General features: G+C 36.3%; 1 protein-coding gene across 4 annotated transcripts in view; it reads right to left on the bottom strand.

The window, feature by feature from the left end:
* Positions 1–24,587, bottom strand: part of ITPR2 (inositol 1,4,5-trisphosphate receptor type 2) — a 550,850-nt gene that overhangs the window by 230,208 nt on the left and 296,055 nt on the right. For all 4 annotated transcript variants that reach the window (XM_037848345.1, XM_037848346.1, XM_037848348.1 and 1 more), the window contains one exon: positions 4,481–4,671. In XM_037848345.1, the coding sequence (XP_037704273.1) occupies positions 4,481–4,671 (191 nt within the window). The remainder of the gene's footprint in view (positions 1–4,480; positions 4,672–24,587) is intronic.

Here is a 24,587-nt window from a genome sequence, read left to right as displayed (position 1 = left end):
GAACATCTTTAAAAATATTCCATATATGTCGTTAGTCACCTAGAACAATTTCTTCCAATGGGTAATTCCCTGATACATTATTTGAAGCAGTATTAGTACCATATAAGGGGTCAGTGGCATTTAGTATTTCAAATTACTTTTTTTAATCAAATGTATTGGTCACCCACAGAGCTCCTCCTTTTTTGTCTATATATCATCTATTGATGTCAGCAGATCTGACACAAATTAGGGAATGTGGCACCCTATAGGGACACCATTCTTTGGGGAGTTCTCAGTCTCATGGGAGAGGAGACATGCCCACAAGCAGTGAAAAGGCAGACCCCTCGGTTCCCGTCACACATATTATTGAGAGCATGTGGTGCACCAGGCACCAGGCCATGCCAGGCAAAGTGGTATATGGTACAAAGAGGGTGACTGACAAAGTTTAGGAGAAGTGGAGATTAGGTTTTTAATTGGAAAGAAGCTTTACTGTCTTTCTGTTTATAAAAAAGCAATGTGCTTGTTACATGCAATTTAGAACCACCTCACTCCAACCCCCAAATATTAGGAAAAAATAAAGATCACTATAATTTTCATGAAAAAAAAAAATCTATTGGTCACCTATCCTATAGACTTTCCTCACCTTCTTCCTTGCTAACAGACTCCCCATGTTGTTTCTGAATCAGGAAGCAACATTCTTGGGGGGAGGGGAGGAGGGGTGAGCCCCTCAGCTTAGGGAGAAGACTGATTAGTTTAAGCCATTCTTGTTCATTCCATTTTCCAGCCAGCAACTGGTCTAAGAATGATTATGTGACACAGTCACAGCCAATAAGATATTAGGTGAAGTATGCTGAGCAAGTGGGAGAGTATGTGTATGTGGTGAGGAGATTCTTTCAAAACTACTTAACTGCTCTCAAAGCAGCTGGAGGGTGTGAATCCAAAACTTGAGGCAGCCCTCATGGGACCTTTGGAAACAAGCCTTAAGTTGAAGTCACAATACTGAGGAGTTAGGGCCCTGATCTATCAAGCCGCTGAATTAACCAACATGAGAAGAGCCCCAACTCCATATTTCTTGCTATGTGAAATGATATATTTTTTATTGTTGGCAAGCCATTTTTAGTTGAATATTTTGCTAATAAAAGCTGAAAACATCCTAATTGACACATTTCCAAAATGACCTGTAGGGCAATGACAATTTACTGAACATTCTTTAACAATCAAACCAACCCCTTTTTGTTTTTAAAATAACTATGTTAGAAGTCAGGGACAAAGAATTTTCTCACATAAAGCAACAATTTATTCACCCATAAATTATGGTATATTTTTTTAAAGAGAAAACCAATTGCCAGCAAGTTTCTCAGTGGCAGGGATGAGGATTTCTCATGGAGTTAACTCGGGTTTAACTCTTTAACTTCCAATAAAAGTGATCATTGCTCCTTCAACTGCTCTAAATAAGCTTTCGGAGAAATCTCTGATGACAATTAGAAGCGATTGCCAGGAAGGAAGTAATGTAACGAGGAAAACCAGACATTCTATAAAGGTAGGAAGAGAGAATTATCAAATATGACTGTATCTAATAAGGCATCACAAAAAATGTACTATTTTTCAAATTACCTCTCTTCTTCATTTCATTACTCAACAAATCCTGCTCAGGCTCCCATGATATGAATTCTGTCTTCATTGCTTATTTCAATCATGGGTAATCTTTCTAAGCCTTTGTTCTCCCACATGAAAGTCAGGATGATGAGACTAGCAATCACGTGGGTTTCCCGTGAGGATTAAAGGTAACTGCATAGAACATCCCCTAACACGTAGAGATCACTTATCCTATCCCTTAATACATGTTTAGTAATCATTACCACTGAGTACCAATTAGCTGTAATAACTGCCCTGTTGACAAATCCAGTGATTACTTTTCTGTCCCCATCTTACTCAACCACTGCTAAGCATTTTATACCCTTGTTACTCCTCTTTGAAGCACTTTCAACTCTTGGCTTCTGTGACACCACACTTTCTTTATTTTCCACCTATATCCTGACTACTCCTTCACTGATTCCTGGTGGCTCCTGGCCCTTTTCTCTTCTCTATTACATTTCCTTCTGAAGGACCTCATCCAATTTCATAGTTTAATATCACATATGTATGAAACTCCCAAACTTATATCTCCAGACTGGGCATCTTTCCAAAAAGTTCCAGACTCATATATCCAACTATTTAGCTGAACCACTCAGTTGGATATCTAAATTGGCATCTCAAACTTAAAATTCCTCAAACAGAACTCTTGATTCCAACTCTTTCCCATTCTTTCCTATCTTAGCAAATGATATCATCAAATCAACCCCACAACCATCCTTGCTTTCTCTTTCCATTACCCCACAATTGTATGTCCAATACAAGTCTTGCTGGCCCTACATCCAAATATATCCCCAATTCATCCACTTCTCTTCCTTACTTTTGTTACCCACTTAAGCCAAATGACCATCACTTTCTGCCTGAATTAATGTAATAGCACCCTATCTAGACTCACTGTTTCCATGTCTGGACCCTATAATCCATTCACCATGCAAAATCCACAGTGATCATTTTAAAGGTCAACCAAGTTCATGCCTATTCTCTGTTTAAAATCTCTAATGATTTGACATCACACTTAGACTAAAATCCAAATGCCTTATAATGTAAGGCCTACATGACGTATCCTCTTATCTCATAATACTCTCCTCGTTTGCTCATTAAACTCCAGTCCCAATAGGCTTCTCTTTCATCGTCAAACCTACCAACCTTGTTCCTGTATTTGCCGTTCCCTCTCCCTAGAACTCTCTGCCTTCAGATCTCAGAACAGATGATTCTTTTTCATTATTCAGGTCTCAACTCAAATGTCACCTCTATAGAGGGGAACTTCCTAACCATAGGATCACTCTCCCAGTAATTCTTCACCATTTTCCCCTGCTATATTTTATTCACAGTAGTTTTAATTATCTAAAACTATCTCATGCACTTAGTGGGTTAGCATATAAGTTCCATAAGAGCACAGAGCTCTTTCATCTTGCTCACAGCTCTCTCTCCAGAACCTATCACAGGGCCAGGCATAGAGTATGCACTAAATGTCCGTTTAATGAATGAACTGATCACCATGCTCAAAGAGGTTTAAGGCATATTACCTATGCTGGTTACACTTGTCTACCTGTCCTCGGTGAAATGTTCTACTCCCTTGGTTCTCATGAATATGACTCCCCTCCTTTCCAATCCTGCTTATTCTCCCTTTATTTGGCCATTCTGCCAGTTCCTGGCCTCTCAAAAGGCATTTTTTGTTCATGTTGCTACATTCTCTCCCTTAGCAATACCATCCACTATCCTTGCTCCAACTATTATCCTCAAATATAGATTTTACTTCGTATATATTCAGTAGTCCATAGGATATGTGGGTGTCATTCTGTTAATCTAATTCAACCTAATTTCAGTTATCATAGCCCTCATACAATGCTCTTTCCATCCCTCTTCTTTCTGCTCACAATAGAGTCACTATTTTCACCTAGTCTCCAGTCATCAGGGCCATCTTAAACTACTTCATACCCTCTTTCTTCTCCATCAAGAATGGCCAGATTTGTTGGTGCTGCATCATTATTGTCTGCAAAACATGTTTCTTCATTTCATTCATACCACCACCTTCTTGAGATCTTTATTAATGCCCAACAAATCTTCCCTTCTCTAGCCTTTTTCTGATAACCCTAAACTGCAAACCAATAACTGTCTAATCACTTATAATGCCATTTCCCCCGAATTTCTAATGGCTCACACTTTCGAGTTTCCCATGCTATCTAAATCTAACTTTTCTTTTTAGTCATGAATCATAACACTCAGCTATTAAACTCTGAAACTCAGCCAATTAATCAGCAAGTGATCTTTAGTACTTTCCTGGTTCATGTCTTGACCACTCTCTAAGCCAAAAGACTCCCTCTCACTATACCTCAACTCCCTCCAAGAAATCTTGTACAAATGGGAAGATGCCCTCCTTCTCTGAATAGTACTCAACATCTAGAGTATCCAAGCCAAAAGCATGGGTGGGATACTACACAAACAATTGACAATAACAGTGCTGGAGCATTCTGGCCAAAGGAAAGAAAGAATATGAGAAAATACTGAGAGGGAAGTTGAAGCAAGATTATGAATATTTAATTTATTACAGGATTTTTAATGGCAAATTATTTTACTAAATGTTATTGTTTGTAGTATGACTATCATTTTGATCCTAAGACCTACTACCCACCACCATGCACTCAAAACTCATTAAATAATATAAACTCATTATTTTAAAAAAATTCCCAACTTTTACCTAGAAGCCTGTGTTTTTAAAAGGGGTTAATGGAGGTAGGAAGTTGTAACGTAAAGCCTGGTCCCCAACTAAAATTTGACATATTTTAACCATTTTTTTGGTTTAAGTTACTGCATATTTTTAAAATTGCAATTTAGAAAATATCAATACCATTTCATGCTCTCATTATACCTGTAACTTTTCAATTATATTTCTATAATCCCAAGCAGGCCCTCCAAGAGCTTCCTTAAAGCGGGGTCCAGAGCGAGCTGACAATCTCCAGCCCATAGCCGCTCTCTGCACCATATTCGAATGGCTCTTCATAAAAAGAGTATTGACTTGGCTGTCTAAATCCACAGGAATGGCAATTCCACGATTCTTTGCTGAAAAAGAAAGATTTAAAACATCTCTGCTGAATATGACTAAAGCTCCTTCACATTAACAAAACAATTTCATAAACACAGAACAAGTAAAAACAGAAAAAGGAAAGGAAAAAAGTAGCAAATCTTTAAACTCTGTCATTAAATAATTTTATATAACCGCAGAAGCTTTTATCCTGAAAACATTTCAATTTTCAATACCAATTAGTAACGTGGGTTAAGTATACATTCAAGAACTTATTTGATTTCTTGATGATTAATGTTGAAACTCATTTCTTACAGTACCAATATAGAAACACACTGTATAACAACCATTAAATTAGTACCTACTTGGATTGCAAAGAAAATAAGAAAGTAGACAGAAAATACATGATAAAATCCTGTTTCTCTATTTAGTAATTTATTTAGCATGTATACATGTGCATGCGGTAAAAAATCTGAGGGGAGAAATAAAAATTGAAGCGTTTAAAAATCTTCATAGGAAGACAGCACACAGTACATGTCCTTCTTCCCAAGATCCACTAAAATTTATATTTTAACAAATGGATATCACAATACTGAAAAATGAGAATGCCTGCCATAAGCAAAAGAAAAATGTTGAGGAATTTTTGCAAGACAGAATGAAAATGGGATTAGTACATCAGAGAAGTAACAGAAGAAAGAATGGGGAATTAATGCTTAATTAGTAGAAAGTTCCTGTTTGGGGTGATAGAAAAGTTTTGGTAATGATGGTGCTGATGATAGCACAATATTGTAAATATAATTAAAACCACTGTATTATATATTTGAATGTGTTTAAAAGGGGAAATTTTAGGTTGTATATATGCTAGTAGAACAAAATTCTTTTAAAAATCCATAAGGCTGTACAACACAGTGAACCCTGATGAAACTATGGACTACAGTTAATAGCACAATTATAACAATATTTTTCATAAATTGTAACAAAGGTACCACACCAATGCAATGTACGTGTGTGTGAGGGGTATATATGGGAACTGTATACTTTCTGCATGGTTTTTCTGCAAACCTACTACTTATTTAATAAATTAATTTTTAAAAAGAGAAATAATAGAATAAAATGTCCTTAACCTGAAGAAAGTTGTAAGTCTTCAGACTAGACTAGCCTACTGTATACTAAACAGGATTAAGTAAGCATATTAAGCCATACTCTGGTAAAAATTTAGAATATTCACAATAAAGAGAATATCACAAGAACTTCCAGATGGAGAAAACAGCATTTCTACAGAGAATCTGAGTGACACCAGACTTATCACCAACATTGTATGCTAGAAGACAGTAGGATACTATCTTTAAAGTTTTGAGGGATTAAAGAAAATTAATATACAAGTTAATACCCATATAAACTGCAAATCAAATGTGTTTCCAGAGTAAAGACATTCTAGAGAACATGTAAAGGCTCAGAAAATTTTCCCTGAACTCCCTATAAAAAAATTACTGCAAAAAAAAATGAGAAAGGAATCTAAGAAAATGTTTACATGAATTAAAGGAAGCATGGCCACAGAGTGTGAACTTGAAAAAGAGAATAAAACTAAAAGCAAATTAAAGAATATCCATTAGATATTAATGGTTGGAAGATTCTCTTTCAATTGGAAAAGTTTTAATATCTTAATGTTACATTTTGGTCTATAAAGGGTTAACAGTGAAAAACATTTACACATAATATTGTAAGCTCTGAAACTGACTTTCAATTTTCATCAACTTACAAGAAAAGATTTACTTATATTTCAGAATAAAATAGATGTATCACTAGCCATAACCATGTAAAAGCCATAACTTATCAAGCAATAATTGGAAGACAGTGAGAGAAAAGAGGTAAAAATGAAGGAAATACATCATTTCCCCTTTTTTTTTCATCCTATGGGGCATAAAGACACTCTTTAGAGCTGATAAATCAAGAAACAGAGGTATAAGGATTTTACAAGAAATACAGATATGATATCCACCAGAAGAATTTTTAATGAATTAAAATAGGAGGAAAGGACTAAAAATAAACTGGATAGATGGATGGATAGGCAGACAGATAGAGAAATGATAGACTGATAGATAAAGTGGGGGGAAGAAAGGTGAAATAGATACTCTGGCTTTTTTTTTCACATAATGAAAGGACAACAACATTAGGCAGTACTACTTCCGCTTGTGAAAATTCTCCGAAGTTGAAGCATAAAACTTCTTTGAAAATATAGTTTTCAGCTACCAAAACAAAAAAGGTATCAATTCAAACAAGAGCACAAGCTGAAGTTTTAAAAGAAGAATGACAGCTCTAAGGCAGCCCTAAACAATCAACGGCACCAGTGCCCAGATTTCCTAGTGAATGTTTTCCTAATATTCGTTATAAAATTCCAAAGTATGCAATGTGTCTGTTTATATCCATCACACACAGCAGCGCAACGACACTCCCACACCATCTGAAGGAAAAGACAACCTCAACACTGCCGAGCTGCACATACTTATAAATTCTTAATTCTGCACCAGGATCATAGCTTGGCAGACCTTAATCCTCTTCTGGCTGTTTCACACATAAGCTAGGTTTGTTCCAAACATTGAAAATCAAACAGAAAGCAAAACTGCTAATATTATATTTCCTAAGCAACAAAAATTATAAAGCATAGTGTTGATCAAAATATATTACAACAAGGTTTCCACTAAGATTTAAACAAATGGAGGGGGATTTGGGATTTTTATTCCCTTGAGGAATAAGGCACATTAGCTGGAACTGAAGATCAAATAAGTATTGTTGCTATGAATATGATATACAAAAAACTGCTCAGTGAATATTTTTTGAATGACACCGATGGAAATTTAGTTAAATGGCAGCACCTCTGCTGTCCTAGCAGTGTAGCCCTCTCATCAGTGAGGTAATGAAAATCTCACCCATCCACAGATGCTCCTGTGAGCTGTTTCCCTATTGCTCTAAGGCCAGCACCGTGGCCAAACCAGGGCTGAGCAGTCTCCACTATTCCAAACTTGGTTGAAAGGTTTTCTGTTTTCCCCAAGTTGTACCACTTTGATTAGCATTATCTAGCCTCCTGTCTCAGCACAAACTGCATAATATAAACTAGCTGGGTAAAATATACTTCTTTCTCATACCTAAAGGTAAACTCTAGCCAACGGCTAAATCACAATTTCTAGGCAATAGAAGAAAATTAATGATGCAATTGGGGAAAGGAAAATTTGAGTTAATATAAGTAGACAGTATAGATAATGAAGTTTTGTTTCAAGCAGTTGTAAAAATATGCATACCTTTAAAGACATGGCTTTCCAAAATATAGTCTCTGTACTGTCAAAATACTATAAATATTAATTTGAAAGCAAAATTGACAATGCTAATTTAGCTTCCGATAGATCATTTAAAAATTAATGCAGAAAAGAAAATTGTGACTAAGAAAAGAATTAATTCATGATCCCACAAGAACATTAATAAATGGAATGATATTTTTCAAATTGTTTCAAATTCAACAAAAAAATGTGATCCCAACTTAGCTTATTTTTATTAAGCAAGAAAAATTCCAGTAAAAATAGCATATGGAAATGTGAATGGAAGACATATTTTGGGATTAATGGTTATTCCCTGTCCCGTCTTCCTCTCAATATGAAAGAGCTAATGAACTTTCCACAGCCTGCCACTCTTCTGGCTTATAGCATTAAGTCCAAATGTATATTTTAATGAAAAGGGTCAAATTGAAGTTTAAAATGTTTAAAAGAGAAACAGTTCTATTTCACTTCTAAGTCAGAATGCAATTGAGATACTACCTTGTTAAGGATATGTGACAGGGTACGTACATGGACTTTTAAAAAAATGAATAGAAGAGAGGATGGGTTGTTATCAAGGTATTTATCTTTTATAGAGCTCTCCCTAAAGAGATAGAGAGTTCTTTAAAATGGGTTATTTTTATTCACAGGTCTTTTGATTATTAGGCTAACTTACTAATTAGGCTTATAAATCCTGAAAATTCTCTGGATATTACAGTCTTTGCAGTGATTTTAAGAAGTAAGTGAACTCTTTCTAATTATTATTCATTAAATTTTCCATATGTTGTAAAATTGTTCAATTAGATTAAATTACTGATGACATCCGCACCCACTGAAATATCTGAGAACACACATATTGCAGTAATAGGTGCCGCAGAAAAAAATGCTTAGATAGAAAAACTGACAGGTAGGGGAAAAGGCAACAGAAAGTTAAAGCATTAAGGAGAACTACTGTACAGCTCATAAGAATAAGAACACTTGGCGCCACAAGGAAAGTGGCAATGGGGTGGCAGAGTGATGCCATTTCTGTATCTCACCAAAGTATAGAGAATAAATCTGTGTTAAAGCATTACATTTTTATATAGGAAGAACATTAAAGACATTAAATGCATCACTCCTATTTGGAACTTAAACAATAGTGGGTGGATCCTCAATTAATCCACAAATAGAAGAAAGAATATAATTTTTATGGTAGTATTGGCATAAGTGACTAGCTATCTGGAAAAAATAAAGTTATGTCATACCTTATACCTTACAATTAAATATATTTCAGACAGCTCAAAAATTTAAACAGCAATGCCAAAAATACAAATGACAAACCAAAATCATGAAAATTCAGAATGGGGAACTTAAAACAATAAACTAAAACTGAACAAGGTGATTCTGAAGATAAAATAAAACTTAAAAATCCATAAAAGAAAATGGAAACTTTCTGCATGCCAAAAAAATTAGTCAAATGAAAAATTGAGAAAAAGTATTGTGACAAAGGCAATGAGATCACTGCCTTAATATATAAAGGGTTACACAAATTATTAAGAAAAAATAACTCAGAAAAAATAAGCAAAGCACAGAAACAGTTCACAGAAAAGGAAATATCAATGACTCCATCATATGGAAAGGTTTTCTTCCTCACTAATCAACAGAGAAATACACACTAAAACTATATCACTTTTTTACTTATAAGATTTGTAAAGATCCAAGAGTTTGATAACATACTGCACTATCAAGGAGAATGATAATTTCCTACATTGCTGGTAGGAAGTAAACTAAACAATCTCTAGAGGGAGGTATCTGTCAAAATTAAAATTAACCCAGAAACTGTACTCCTAGATCTTTACCCTACAGATATTCTCCCTCATATGCAAAATGATTAGAAACAACATAAATATCCAAAAATGGGGTTAAATTAATTAGAGTATAGCCACATAATGTGATATTATGCAGCCAGTGAGAGATTAGTTCATTTATTGTTCCATTTATTTTATTCATTCAATACATATTCATTGAGTACCTACACTGGTCCATATACTGTGTCATGCTCTAGAACTTTAACACATAAGCACTTTTTTTAATTCTGCTTTGCTATTTCTGCACATATTGACTCTCAATATAATGAAAATTCATTGAGGGCAGGAAATGTGGTTTAACATATTGCATTTCTCCAAGCCAGAAAAATGCCTTTCAAATAATGAAGAATCATTATATACCAGCTGAATTAATAAATGAATGAATAATTGTATGATTTTGTCCCATCTTGTAATTTATTCAGACTTAATTAAAAAATCATAATGGAGTTTTTAAAAATGTAATTACAACCTTTAATAATCAACTACAGCAACCTACATAGATTAAAAGAGATATGTTTGTTTAATAGAGACTGAATTTCTCTTCTCAAAGGGTTAATATTTCTACATGTTCAAAAAATTTGCAACAATTGGCTTGAAGATTGATGTTCATTATTTGAATTTCCATTTGGAAAAACAATATATTGCAAAAAAAGTACCAGACATTAATCTCCCCCAAATCATTTGAAGATTATGAAACACATGGAAAAAATAGTTTTTTAAGTAAATAATATGGAAGTAATTCTTGGATGCTTTTTCCCACAGTGTGTCTACCATGTACTATTACATTTTATGTGAATGAATAAACTGAGAAACAGTGACTGATAAGCACAGGGAAAATTCACATGGCTTTAATGTGTATGTTTCTCATATCAGTAAACATCATGTGTGCAATTTATTACAGGGGTACCATCCTTATTTACTCCCACAACCAGCCTGAATTTTTCTCATTTAGGATAGAGAATGACTAGATACATTTATACCTTCCATTCGAGTTAGAGTTCTGGCATGTAACTGTTTTGCCTGGGAATTCACATTTACTATAAATTAAGACCTTGTATCTTCTTATCAATTTAAAACTCCATGTAACTTACCTGAAACTGCAGGAGTAGAAGTAAATATCAGTAATTTCTGCAGACATAATCATTCATATGCACCTCAGATTTTAAAATCTTAGGAAACTTCTTCAGATAACCCAACATGATATGCACATGTAAGTTAACAGTCAATCATGCCTTCAATTTTAAAAGTTTTTGATGTTTTATCAGAACAACTTAACATGATGCACATATGGTAAATTCACAACTGATTGTGCCCTCAAAATATTTAATGGTAACAGCTAAAATTATAGCAAATTCTGGAATAATGAACAAGAGAAAAGAGACAAAGTAATACCTGATAGGAAGGAATCTTTTTCCATTAAGAATTTCTCCAAATGCCTTACTAGCCTAAATCACTAGCTCCTTGCCTCATTTTTAAATTATCTGAAAGCTCTATGCGTTTATTTCATGTGCAGCTCAAACAATCATCTTGATCCATATTTTGTATCTTAAAGATATAAAACAAATAATGTTTCTTTAAAACTGATTTGCGATCACTGATCATGATAAACGCTCTGCTAGAATGTCTATACAGAATGAGTTCAGATCCTGGCTCTGACCCTGCCTACCTGTGTGACCTTGGGCAAGCCAACAAATGTCATTTCCCCATCTGTAAAATGGTAATAAGAATTATGTGCACATCACAGGGTTTACTGCCCATTGCTCAAAAAATGCTTACTGGTCTCAGCAAGGTAAGTACTGATTTAGTAAGTGATTTGTTGAGATTTACTACCTTTTGTAGTCAATGTACAAAAAAGGAAGAGAATGAAATATTTTTGATAATAGTATGAGTTGGGTTAATGCACATCAAAGCACTTAACAAATTATAAAGTGCCATGTAAATGTAACCAAAATTGACATTTGTATTTACAAAAATGTGGTCACCAATTTGTAAAGTGACTGAATGGTTGCTTTATTTAAAAAAGATGTACTCTCAGAGTGACATCATCTACATGGCAACAACGTAAGACATCGCCTGGAAAAGTTCCCCCTCAGAATCAACAAATAAAAGAACAAAATTCCTCTTGATTAGAACTCTGGATAGAGTTTTTAATTGAATAGAAATTAGAGAAGGATGCCACAAATGCTGAATCAAAGAAAAATAAAAATAAGCTCCAATATCAAGTAGGAGATTTCCTTCCTGGATTCACCAGTCAGTCCCCTCCCCTTCATTCAGTCTCCATGCAGTGTGGGAGTAGCACAGAGGCAGCAGCCTGGGTCCCTCCCACCACAAATGCAGACTATGGAGCCACTCACACCAGTGAGTTAGAACCCCACCTATATCCAGGCACAGGGACCCAAGTGCACAGAGACCCAGAATGGAATACAAGCGCTAAGGGATTCTGCATACAAAAGGGCCCCCAGGGGAAAGAGATAGAGATAGAGATACAGATAGAGATAGAGATAGAGATAGAGATAGAGATAGAGATAGAGATAGAGATGATAGAGACCGCAGCAGTACTGTTTGGAAAAGGTTGCATATTCAATCAAGTCTCTGTTCAATGGACCACCTAAATGTAAAACGGACCTTTCTGGATTGACCTCATCTGGGCCCCTGGGGCATGACACCTGAATGGGGGAGACACCAGAGGGGGGAAAAAAACCTCCCAGTACAAAACAAAAAAAAGGGGGGGAGGGGGGATAGCTGCTGTAAGACAGGACAGGTACCAGAACTAAAAAAGTATAAGGAAAAGAGGGCACTGAGTGAGGGAGAGAATTTAAACAAATCATAGGAGCCTGGGAGAAAATTCTGCACAAAACCCAACAAAATAGGTCAAGATTCCTGGAGAAGGAACAGGGGAAAGGAAGCTTTCCCCTGGGGGTGAAACAATTGCATGAATAGTGCAATCGTAGAAACTGTATCACATAGGCAGAGCAAGGGTTAGGTGAAGAAGAGCTGAGAAAATCAGTTAAACATGGGCAATTCTATAGGTCTGGAATTAGTGGAACCAAGTGTCAGACAAGAGACTTAACACAAAGCTGATCAATGACAAACTCTAGGCAAGAGAAAGAAACTGACCATCAGAGTAAATTCTTAAATATAATCCGGTGCCTAGGCATGAACAAAATATTACAAGCAAATATTAAGAAGAAGAAAGATGTGGCCCAGTCAAAGGAACAAATTAAAACTTTGGAGAAGACACAGAATGTGGAACAACTAATCAAAGATGTCCAAGTAAATCTCCTAAATCAATTCAAGGAGGTGAAAGGAAATATGGCTAAAGAGAAAAAGGACATTAAGAAGACAACTGGGTAAGCATAAAGAAGAATGTGAAAGTTTGAAAAAAAAAAAAAAAAACCATAACAGAACTTATGGGAATGAAAGGCACAACAGAAGACATTAAAAATACAGTAGAATGTCTTAAAATGTAAGAATATTGGGGACCTAGTGATGGACAATAGCTAGTGAGGGGGAATGATAGTCTAATATGTTCATATATGTTAATGATGGCGAATTCAAAGGTGTGGTAATGGATGGGGGGACAATTGTTTGTTAATGGGATGATAATATCAGAGCTGTATTGAAGGTGAATAGGAATGAAAGGGGTTGTTTAAAGGCATGTTTCCCACAGATCAGCACTACAAATATAGATAGGTGCTTGCGTGATATACTTCTAAGGTATGACACTGGCACAGAGAGTTGACAACAGAAGGGTATATGGGAAAAATCTATACATTGAGTACTAGGGACTATAATTAACAGGAATACCATACTCTATACAAGTTTCACTCACTAAGTTTCTCCGTCAGAAACTTAAATCCTTCAGAGTGCCCCTATGCCAGCTAAGTTCTGAAACCTAGACGCAACAGCCTCTTAAAGAACATCAACTAGATATGTCCCCTTTGCTCATAAAGTTGACACCCTTTCTCAACATGAACAGGTAACAGTGGTCACTGCCTAGACATCCCTGATGATTGGGAAAGTGATTAAACTAGAGGAAGGGGTAGCAACAGACACAATGGAAAGACAGAATTTAACAAAGGCTTATGAATACTGAATCTTTATATAATTTTCTTTTCCTTAGTTGCTAAGGTATTAAAATAGTTAGAAGGAAAAAACTGAAATGGTGGAACTGTAACCCATAACATCCTTTGAAATTTGTTATATAGCTACTTGTTAAATTGCAATTTGAAAGGTATACCTTTTTGTATATATGTTAGATTTCACGATAAGGAAGTGACTTAAATTATGGTACTAAAACTCATAATAACTTTGGAAATTTCTATGTATCTACTAGTTAAATCTTGTTTTGGAAGATAGTAACTTTCTGTATATATGTTATGTTTCATAATAAGGAAATAACTGGAACTGTGGAATTTTGTAACCTATAATGTTCTTTGAAATTTTCTAACTACTTGTTAAATTACACTTGGAAAGTTATCACTTTTAGGTATATATGTTATATTCTACAATAAAAAAATATGATAAAAATACAATAGAGGCATACAACAGCAGATCTGAACAGGCAGAGGAAATAATCAGCAAACTAGAAGACAGGACAATAGAAATCATACAGGCAGAAGAACATATAGATAAAAGAATGGGAAAAAATGAGCAGGGTCTCAGGGAATTGAATGACAGCGTGAAGCACAAAATATATGTGTCATGGTTGTCACAGAAGGAGAATAGAAGGGCAAAAATAACATATGAGGAAATAATGGCTGAAATTCTCCCACTCTTATGAAAGATATAAATATGCATGTCCAAGAAGCGCAACATACTCCACACAGAATAAATCCCAATAAAACTACTGCAAGATGCATACTAATCAGAATGTCAACCACCAAAGGCAAAGAGGGAATCCTGAAAGCACAAGAGAAAAGTGATTCATCACATACTAGGGAACTGCAATAACATAAAATGATTTCTCATCAGAAACCATTGAGGAGAGAAGGCAGTACTACGATATAGCTAATATACTAAAAGATAAAACTGCCAGCCAAGAATTTTTTATCTAGCAAAACTGCCCTTCAAAAATGAGGGGGAGGAGGAACCTAAGATAGCAGCTAGGAGAGACAGGGCAAAAAAACACCTCCTTGAAAAATACTAGATAGAGGCCAGAAAGTGACCCAGAACACCAGTTCCAGTGATGCACCAGCTGGACAAGGTCTGCTAAATCCACAGGGACTGTGCACTTGGTGAAACTGGGAGTCTGTGTTTGGAAACGAATGACTGAGCCTGCTGAAAGTCCAGCAACCATGCCACAGTGTGGGGAAACCGTGGGTTGGCATTTGGAGGTGGACTAGTACTTTTTTAAAAAAACCCAAAAGTGGCTACAGATATGGCAGTGAGAACCACACAGTGAAGCGCAGCAGGAAAGGGCTGTGCGAACGCCTCAATATCTGGTGTGGAAGATAGCCTTTCGCCCACCCACTGCTAGTTGTCTCAGAGTGAGGAGGGCAGAGGTGAGCCAAAAGGGGAAAAAACCCAGACCCCTGCAGCCATCTTCCCGGTGGGCTGGGAACACTCCTGCCCAGCACCGGAGCCACAGTCCAGAGCCATGCCAAGGGAACCAGTGTGACGGAAGTGTTGCCAGCAACACTGTGCACACGCCACAATATCGGGCGTGGACAATATCCTTTTGCGCACCCACAGCTAATTGTCCCAGAGCTGGGAAGGCGGAGCTGTGTGAAAAGGGGGAAATTAACACACCCCATTCAGCCATCTTTACAGTAGGCTGGGAATGCCCCTGCACAGACCGGCAGCCCAGGGCTTCCCTTGAGGGACAGCGCACCCTTGTGATGTAGCACAGCCGTACCTCAACAAAGACCCTAGAAGGGCATGGCTGGGAAGAGTAACCCACCCAGAAATCCCAGAGACCCTACGCCAATACCAAGGACTTGTGGGTCAGCAGCAGAGACAATCTGTGGTGAGACTGAAATGAAGGTTTAGGCTCTTGCAACAGCCTTAAATCTCCAGAAACACCTGGGAGGTTTGATTATTAAAGCTGCCCTGCCTCCCTAACCGCTCAGACACATGCCCCACATTCAGGACGGACAGCACCAACAACACACCCAAACTTGGTACACCAATTAGACCCCACAAGAACCAGACCCCCACACACCACAAAGACAAAGTTGGGGAGAACTGACTTGGGGGGAATAGATGACTCATGGATGCTATCAGGTGGTTAGTTAGAGAAAGTGTATGCCACCAACCTGTAGATCTGACAAATTAGAGACTGGTGTCTGAATAATCCTTCAAATCCTAAAAGAACCCTAACAAGTAAAGCAAATGCCAAGAGCCCAAAAACAACAGAAAATTTTAAAGCATATGAAAAAACCAGACAATATGGATAACCCAAACCCAAACACCCAAATTAAAACATCAGAGGAGACACAGTACTTGGAGCAATTAATCAAAGAACTAAAGACAAACAATGAGAGCATGGCATAGGATATAAAGGACATGAAGACCTTAGAAGAGCATAAAGAAGAAATGGCAAGAGGAAATAAAAAAACAGATGATCTTATGGAAATTAAAGAAATTGTTGACCAAATTAAAAAGATTCTGGATACTCACAGTACAAGACTAGAGGAAGCTGAACAATGAATCAGCGACCTCGAGAACCACAGAACAGAAAATGAAAGAACAAAAGACAGAATGGGGAAAAAAATTGAAAAAATTGAAATGGATCTCAGGGACATGATAGATAAAATAAAAAATCCAAATATAAGACTCCTTGGTGTCCCAGAAGGGGAAGAGAAGGATAAAGGTCTATAAAGAGTATTCAAAGAAATTGTTGGGGAAAACTTCCCAAACCTTCTACACAATATAAATACACAAAACATAAATGCCCAGAGAACTCCAAATAGAATAAATCCAAATAAACCCACTCCAAGACATATTCTGATCAGACTGTCAAATACGGAAGAGAAGGAGCAAGTTCTGAAAGCAGCAAGAGAAAAGCAATTCACCACTTACAAAGGAAAAAACATAAGACTCAGCGGCCACCATGGAGGTGAGAAGGCAGTGGCATGACATATTTAAAACTCTGAGAGAGAAAAATTTCCAACAAGAATACTTTATCCAGCAAAACTCTCCTTCAAATTTGAGGGAGAGCTTAAATTTTTCACAGACAAACAAATGCTGAGATATTTTGCTAATAAAAGACCTCCCCTACTTCAGATACTAAAGGGAGCCCTACCAACAGAGAAACAAAGAAAGAGAGATATAGAAAAATTTAACAGACATATATAGAACATTCCATTCCAAGTCACCAGGACACACATTTTTCTCTAGTGATCACGGATCTTTCTCCAGAATAGACCATATGCTGGGACATAAAACAAGCCTCAATAAATTTTAAAAAAATTGAAATTACTCCAAGCACTTTCTCTGACCACAATGGAATACAAATAGATGTCAATAATCATCAGAGACTTAGAAAATTCACAAACACCTGGAGGTTAAAAATGAAGGGGAGATGAAAATATTCCTGGATAATCAAAAGCTAAGGGACTTCATCACCAGTAGATCAGTCCTATAAGAAATGCTAAAGGGAACTGTGCAGGCTGAAAGGAAGGGACACTAAACAATTGACTGAAACACTGAACAACTGATTGAAACCACATGAAGAAATAAAGATTTCCAGTAAAGATCACATGGTAAATATAAATACCAATACTACTGTATTTTTGATTTGTAACTGCACTACCTACTTCCTACAGGATCTAAAATACATAAAGTGTAATGATAAACCAGTGGTTTTGGACTCAAAGGTAAAATATGTAATTTTTGACAAGAATTACATAAAGGTGGGGGAATGGAGGAGTTTAGGAACATAGTTTATGTGTACTATTGATGTTAAGTTGGTATCAAAGAAAACAAGATTGTTATAGACTTAAGATGTTAAATTTAAGCCCCATGGTAAACACAAAGAAAGTATCAGAGAATATGATCATAGAGATGAAAAGTAAAGTATGGGTTATGAGAAGTGGGGGAAGGGGCAATGGGGAGTTAATAAGAAATGAGTATAGGGTTTCTGTTTGTGGTGAAGGGAAATTTCTAGTATGGATGGGGGGAAGGTGATGGCATTGCAACATTGTGAATGTGATTAATCTCACTAAATGGCATGCTTGGGAGGGGTTGGAATGGGAAGACTTATGCTGTATATATGTTTCCACAATTGAAAAAAAAGACAGTCTAAATAGATAATGACAATTAAATGCCATAGATGATCCTGGGTGAGATCTAAGAATAGAGGAGAAAAGGTTCAAAAGGACACAATTGGGACATAAGAAAAAAATGAAATATAGAATGTAAGCTTTATATCAATGTTAAATTTCTCGAACTTCTTAACTACACTTAACGTGATTACATAAATGAATATTCTTGTTCATAGGAAATGTATATGTGAATTATATTATTTGTTCAAGGATGTGTGCAATTTGCTCTCATATGTTCAGAAGACAGAGCAATAGATGATGGATGATAGACAGGGAGGGAGGGAAGGAAAGAAAGAAATGGTAAAGTGAAGAAATATTAAAGTTGGTAGATCGGGGTATCGGTGGAGGGGGGTTGGGGTATGCTGGAGTTCTGTGAATGGGGTTTGTATTATTTTTGCAACTGTTACCATAAGTTTGAATTTATTTCAAAATAAAAATTAAAAAAAAAATGTGGGGGAGGGAGATGGAAGAAGATGGCAGCTTAGAGAGGAATGGAAGCTGGAACAACTAATAAACAATCAGGAACAACTAGTAAATAATCTGGAATATAGCTCAGCTGAGTTCCAACTGGGGTTTTAATTAACAAACGTGGACTGCACAATACAAGATACAAATCCCCAACAAGCAGACAGAGGCTTTTGGTGATGACTGACCTTGGAGAGCTGTGGACTGACCCTAAAGGGGGCTTTCTGTCCCTTTTTTCGGCTCAATGGAGAAAGCCTCAACCATTTTCAGTTCCCAGCAAGAGTGGAGATAGCACAGGCAGACAGACGAATCAATTGTAATCAAATGTAAATGACCTCTCCCTAGGAGGTGTATTTTCCCTAAGAGGAATAAGGTGCTGCCATTCAGAATCAAGCCCCAGAGCCTGGGGGAAAACAGCCATGCGCCACACTCCTTACACCAGTCTGGAGATAGGGGCTGACAGGTGCCATCTGCTGGGTGGAAAAGCACAGTGACTTGAGGCCTCACAGGGTTACCAATCTTCTAAGACACACCCTCAGGGAGATGTGATACTATTGCCTCCTTCTGAGATCTAAGCCCATTCTGGTCTGGGAAAAACTAATTGGGGTAATCAAGGAAATCAGATGCCTAGACAACAGAAAACTACAATCTACACTAAGAGAAACGAAGTTATGGCCCAGTCAAAGGAATAAACTTACACTTCAACTGAGATCCAGGAATTTAAACAATAATAAATCAATTCAAAAAGTTCAGGGAAGATATGGCAACAGAGATGAAGCATATAATGAAAACACTGGGCATACATAAAGTAGAAATCGAAAGTTCAAAAAAACAACTGGAAGAATCTATGGAAATGAAAGGCACAACATAAGCGTGAAAGACACAATGGAAACATACAACAGCAGATCTCAGAGGCAGAAAAAAACACTCAAGAACTGGAGAACAAAGCACCTGAAAGTCTACACACAAAAGAACAGATAGAGAAAAAAATGGAAAAATACGAGTAATGCCTCTGGGAACTTAAGGACAAAACAAAATGCACGAATGTACATGTCATTGGTGTCCCAGAAGGAGAAGAGAAGGGAAAAGGGGCAGAAGCAATAATAGAAGAAAGAATGAAAATTTCCCATCTCTCATGAAAGACGTAAAATTACGGATCCAAGAAGTGCAGCATACTCCAAACAGAATAGATCTGAATAGACCTACGCCAAGATACTTAATAATCAGATTATCAAACGTCAAAGATAAAGATAGACTCCTGAAAGCAGCAAGAGAAAAGTGATCCATCACATACAAAGGAAGCTTGATAAGACAATGTGCAGATTTCTCAGTAGAAACCATGGAGGCAAGAAGGAAGTGGGGTGATATATTTAAGGTACTGAAACAGAAAAACCGCCAACCAAGAATTCTACATCCGGCAAAACTGTCCTTCAAATATGAGGGAGAGCTTAAAATATTCTCTAACAAACAGACAATGAGAGAGTTTGTGAACGAGAGACCTGCTCTACAGGAAACACTAAAGGAAGCACTGCAGACAGAAAGGAAAAGATAGGAGTGAGAGCTTTGGAAAACAACTTTGGGAGATAGTAGCACAGCAACGTAAGTACACTGAACAAAGATGACTGTGAGCATGGTTGAAAGAGGAAGGTTAGGAGCATGTGGGACACCAGAACAAAAGACTAAAGATAAGACTGGGACTGTATAACTCAGGGAAACCTAGGGTGCTCAACAATTGCAATAAAAGGTACAAATATGTTTTTACATGAGGTGGAACAAATGAATGTCAACATTGCAAGGTGTTAAAAATAGGGTGGGATTGGGGGAAAAAGCAAACTAGAAACTATAATTAACAGAAACGTTGTATTATGCTTCCTTTGATATAACAAAGGCAATATACCAAAGCTAAATGCATATGGTAGGGGGGACATAGGGAAATGCTATGGGACTCCTGGCACTGGTGATGTTGCCTGACTCTTTACTGTACTTTAGTTTAATGCTATCTTTCCTTTTGTTGCTTTCTAGCTGACATTTTTTTTCTCTCTCTTTCTTTTTTCTTTTTCTTTTGCCTCTCTATCTTCTTTGACTCTTTCTCCTTCCTTGTGGAAGAAATGGAGATGTCCTTATATAAATAGTGGTGATGGTGCTGAATAAATAAATACATGACTGTACAGGATAACAATGATAGTTTACTTAGGACAGAATGTATGGTGTGTGAACAAAACTGTCTTAAAAAATGGGTTGATGAAGAAATCTTGAGGGCACTATACTGAGTGAAATAAGACAGACACATAAGGACAAATATTGCAGGGTCTCACTGACATGAACTAATTATAATATGTAAACTCATAGACATGAAATATAAGTTACCAGGATATAGAATGAGGCTAAAGAATGGGAAGTGGTTGCTTATTATGAGAAGAATGTTCAACTAGGGTGAACTTAAATGTTCGGAAATGGACAGAGGTGATGATAGCACATTGTGAGAATAACTAACAGTGCTGAAAGGTGTGTGAAGGTGATGGAAAGGGTAAGCTCAGAGACACGTATGTTACCAGAAGGCAAGCTGGAGGTTAAAAGATGGGAATGTATAAAACAGTGAATCTTGTGGTGGACAATGTCCATGATTAACTGTACAAATATTAGAAATCCTTCTCATGAACTAGAACAAATGTATGACACTAGAGCTAGAAGGTAATCAAAGAGGGTCACATAGGAAAAAAATATTTACCTATTGCAAACTATATACTACAGTTAGCAGTATTTTAACATTCTTTCATCAACAGTAACGAATGTACTATACCAAAACTATGAATCAATAATAGAGGGGGGGTGGTTGGAGGTATAGAAGGATTGTAGTTTCCTTTTCTTGTTTTTATTTCTTTTCTGGAGTAATGAAAATGTTCTAACAATTGAAAAAAAACTAATTGTAGTGATGGATGCACAGCTGTATGATGGTACCATGGGCAATTGATTGTACACTTTGGATCTTTGGATAGTTGTATGGTATGTGAACAATCTCAATTTTAAAAATTGTAAAAAAAAATGAGGGGGAGATTAAAATATTCAGAGATAAATAGAAACTGAGAGAGTCTGCCAACGAGAGGCATGCCCTACAAGAAATAGTGAAGGGAATTCTGCAGGCTGAAAGGAAAAGACAGGAGAGAGGCTTGGAGGAGAGTGTAGTACTGAAGATGATCACTAAGGGTAACTAAGAGAGCACAAAGAGAGACAGAAATAAGATATGATGTATAAAAACCAAAGAATAAAATGGTTGAAGTAAGTACTGCCTTTACAGTAATAACACTGAATGTTAACGGATTAAATTCCCGATCAAAAGACATGGATTGGAGGAACAGATAAAAGAGTATGCTCCATCTGTATGCTGTCTACTAGAGACTCATCTTAAAGGTAAGGACATGGGTTGAACGTGAAAGGTTGGAAAAGATATTCCATGCAAGTTGTAACCAAAATAGGGCTGGGAAAGCTATACTAATATCAGACAAAATAGACTAAATGCAAAACTTTTATAAGAGATAAAGAAGAACTCTCTATATTAATAAAAGGGGCAATTCAACAAGAAGAGAAATATTGCAGGTTCTCACTGATATGAACTAATTATAATATGTAAACTCATAGACATGAAATATAAGTTACCAGGATATAGAATGAGCTGAAGAATGGAGAGTGGTTTCTTATTATGAGCAGAATGTTCAACTAGGGTGAACTTAAATGTTTGCAAACACTGGCAAAACTAAAAGGAGAAATAGATGTCTCTACAATAATCGTTGGAGACTTCAATGCAACACTCTTCAGTAAATTGAATATTCAGACAGAGAATGAATAAGGAAACAGAGAACATGAATAATATGATAAATGAACTACATCTAACAGGCATATACAGAACATTGCACCCCCAAACAGTAGGATATACATTCTTCTCAAGCGTACATGGAACATTCTTCAGGATAGACCATATGTTGAGTTATAAAACAAGTCTCAATATATTTTAAAAGTTTGAGATTATACAAAGCACATTCCCTGACCATGATGGAATGAAGCTGGAAATCAATGACAGACAGAGAACTTGAAAATTCCCAAATGTATGGAAGTTAACACAATATACTCTTATGAAATCAATGGATTAAAGAAGAAATTGCAAGATAAATCAGTAAATATCTCAAATATCTCATTGAAAAGAAGTCCACAACATATTAAAACTTACAGGATGCAGGCAATGCTGAGTAGGAAATTTATAGTCTTAAATGTCTACATTTAAAAAAAAGAAGGTGCTAAAATCAAAGACCTAACTGTACACCTGGGGGAACTAAAAAAATAACATCAAACTAATCGCAAAGCAAGTAGAAGGAAAGAAATAATAAAGATTAGAGCAGAAATAAAGTAAATTAAGAATAAAAAAATAGAAAGAATTAACAAAACCAAGAGTTGGTTCTCTGAAAGGATCAATAAAATTGACAAATTCTTAGTAAAACTTAAAAAGAAAACAAGAGAGAAGGTACAAATAAAATCAGAAATGATTGGTGGACATTACTGCTGACCCCACAGAAATAAAAAGGATCATAAGAAGATACTATGAACAACTGCATGCACGCAAATTAGACAACCTAAATGAAATGGACAAATTCCTAGAAACACACAAACATCCTACACTGACTCAAGAAGAAACAGAAGACCTCAATAGACCAATTACAGGTAAAGAGATTGAGTCAGTCATCAAAAACCTCCCAGCAAAGAAAAGTCCAGGACTAGATGACTTCACAGGTGAATTCTACCAATAATTCCAAGAAGAATTAATGCCACTCCTGCACAAACTCTTCCGAGAACTTGAAAAGGAGGGAACACTACTTAACCATAATACCAAAGCTGGATAAAGGTAACAACAAAAGAAAATTATAGACCAATTTCTCTATTGAATATAGACACAAAAAATACTCAACAAAATACCTGAAAATCAAATCCAACAGCATATTAAAAAGAAGTATACAACATGATCAAGTGGGTTTTATGCCAGGTATGATACACCACATTAACAAATCAAAAGGTAAAAACCACGTGACCATCTCAATTGACACAGAAAAGGTATTTGACAAAATCCAGCATCCTTTCTTGACTAAAAAAAAACTTTAAAGGATAAGAATAGAAGGAAACTTCCGCAACATGATAAAGGGCACATATGAAAAACTCATAGCTAACACCATACAAAATGGTAAAAGACTGAAAGCTTTCCTTCTAAGACCTGGAACAAGACAAGAATGCCCACTGTCACTACTCTTATTCAACATGGTGCTAGAAATTCCAGCTAGAGCAGTTAGGCAAGAAAAAGAAATAAAAGGCATCCAAATTTGAAAAGAAGAAGTAAAACTGTCACCAGTTGCAAAAGACCTGATCCCATATATAGAAAGTCCCCAAAAATCTATGATAAAGCTACTACAGCTATAGACAAGTTCAGCCAAGTGGCAGGATATAAGACCAACATGAAAAAATCAGTAGTGTTTCTATAAACTAGTAATGGACAATCTGAAGAGGAAATTGAGAAACAAATTCCATTACAATAGCAACTAAAATAATAACATATCTAGGAATAAATTTAACCAAGGATATAAAGGACTATATGTGGAAAACTACAAAACTTTACTAAAAGAAATCAAAGAAGACTTAAAAGTCCAATAGTCTGCTTTGCAGAAAAGGTAGAGTCAATCATCAAATTTATTTGGAAGGTAAGGGACTCTAAATAGCCAAAACCATCTTGAAAAAGAAGAATGAAGTTGGAGGACTCGCACTTCCTGACTTTAAAGCATATTACGAAGACTGTGGTCAAAGCAGTGTGGTACTGGCACAGGATAGACATATAGACCATTGGAATTGAATTGAGAGTTCTGAAATAGGTCCTCACACCTATGGCCAGTTGATTTTTGACAAGGCTGCCAGGTCCATTCAATTTGGAAAGAATAGTCTCTTCAATAAATGGGGCTGGGAGAACAGGATATCCATATGTAAAAGAATGAAAAAGAACACTTATCTCATGCCATATACAAAAATTAACTCAATATGG

Source organism: Choloepus didactylus, chromosome 8, assembly GCF_015220235.1.
Source record: "Choloepus didactylus isolate mChoDid1 chromosome 8, mChoDid1.pri, whole genome shotgun sequence".
Lineage (NCBI taxonomy): Eukaryota > Metazoa > Chordata > Mammalia > Pilosa > Megalonychidae > Choloepus > Choloepus didactylus.
The sequence above is the reverse complement of the archived record's forward strand: the minus strand, read 5'-3'. Positions and strand labels throughout refer to the sequence as shown.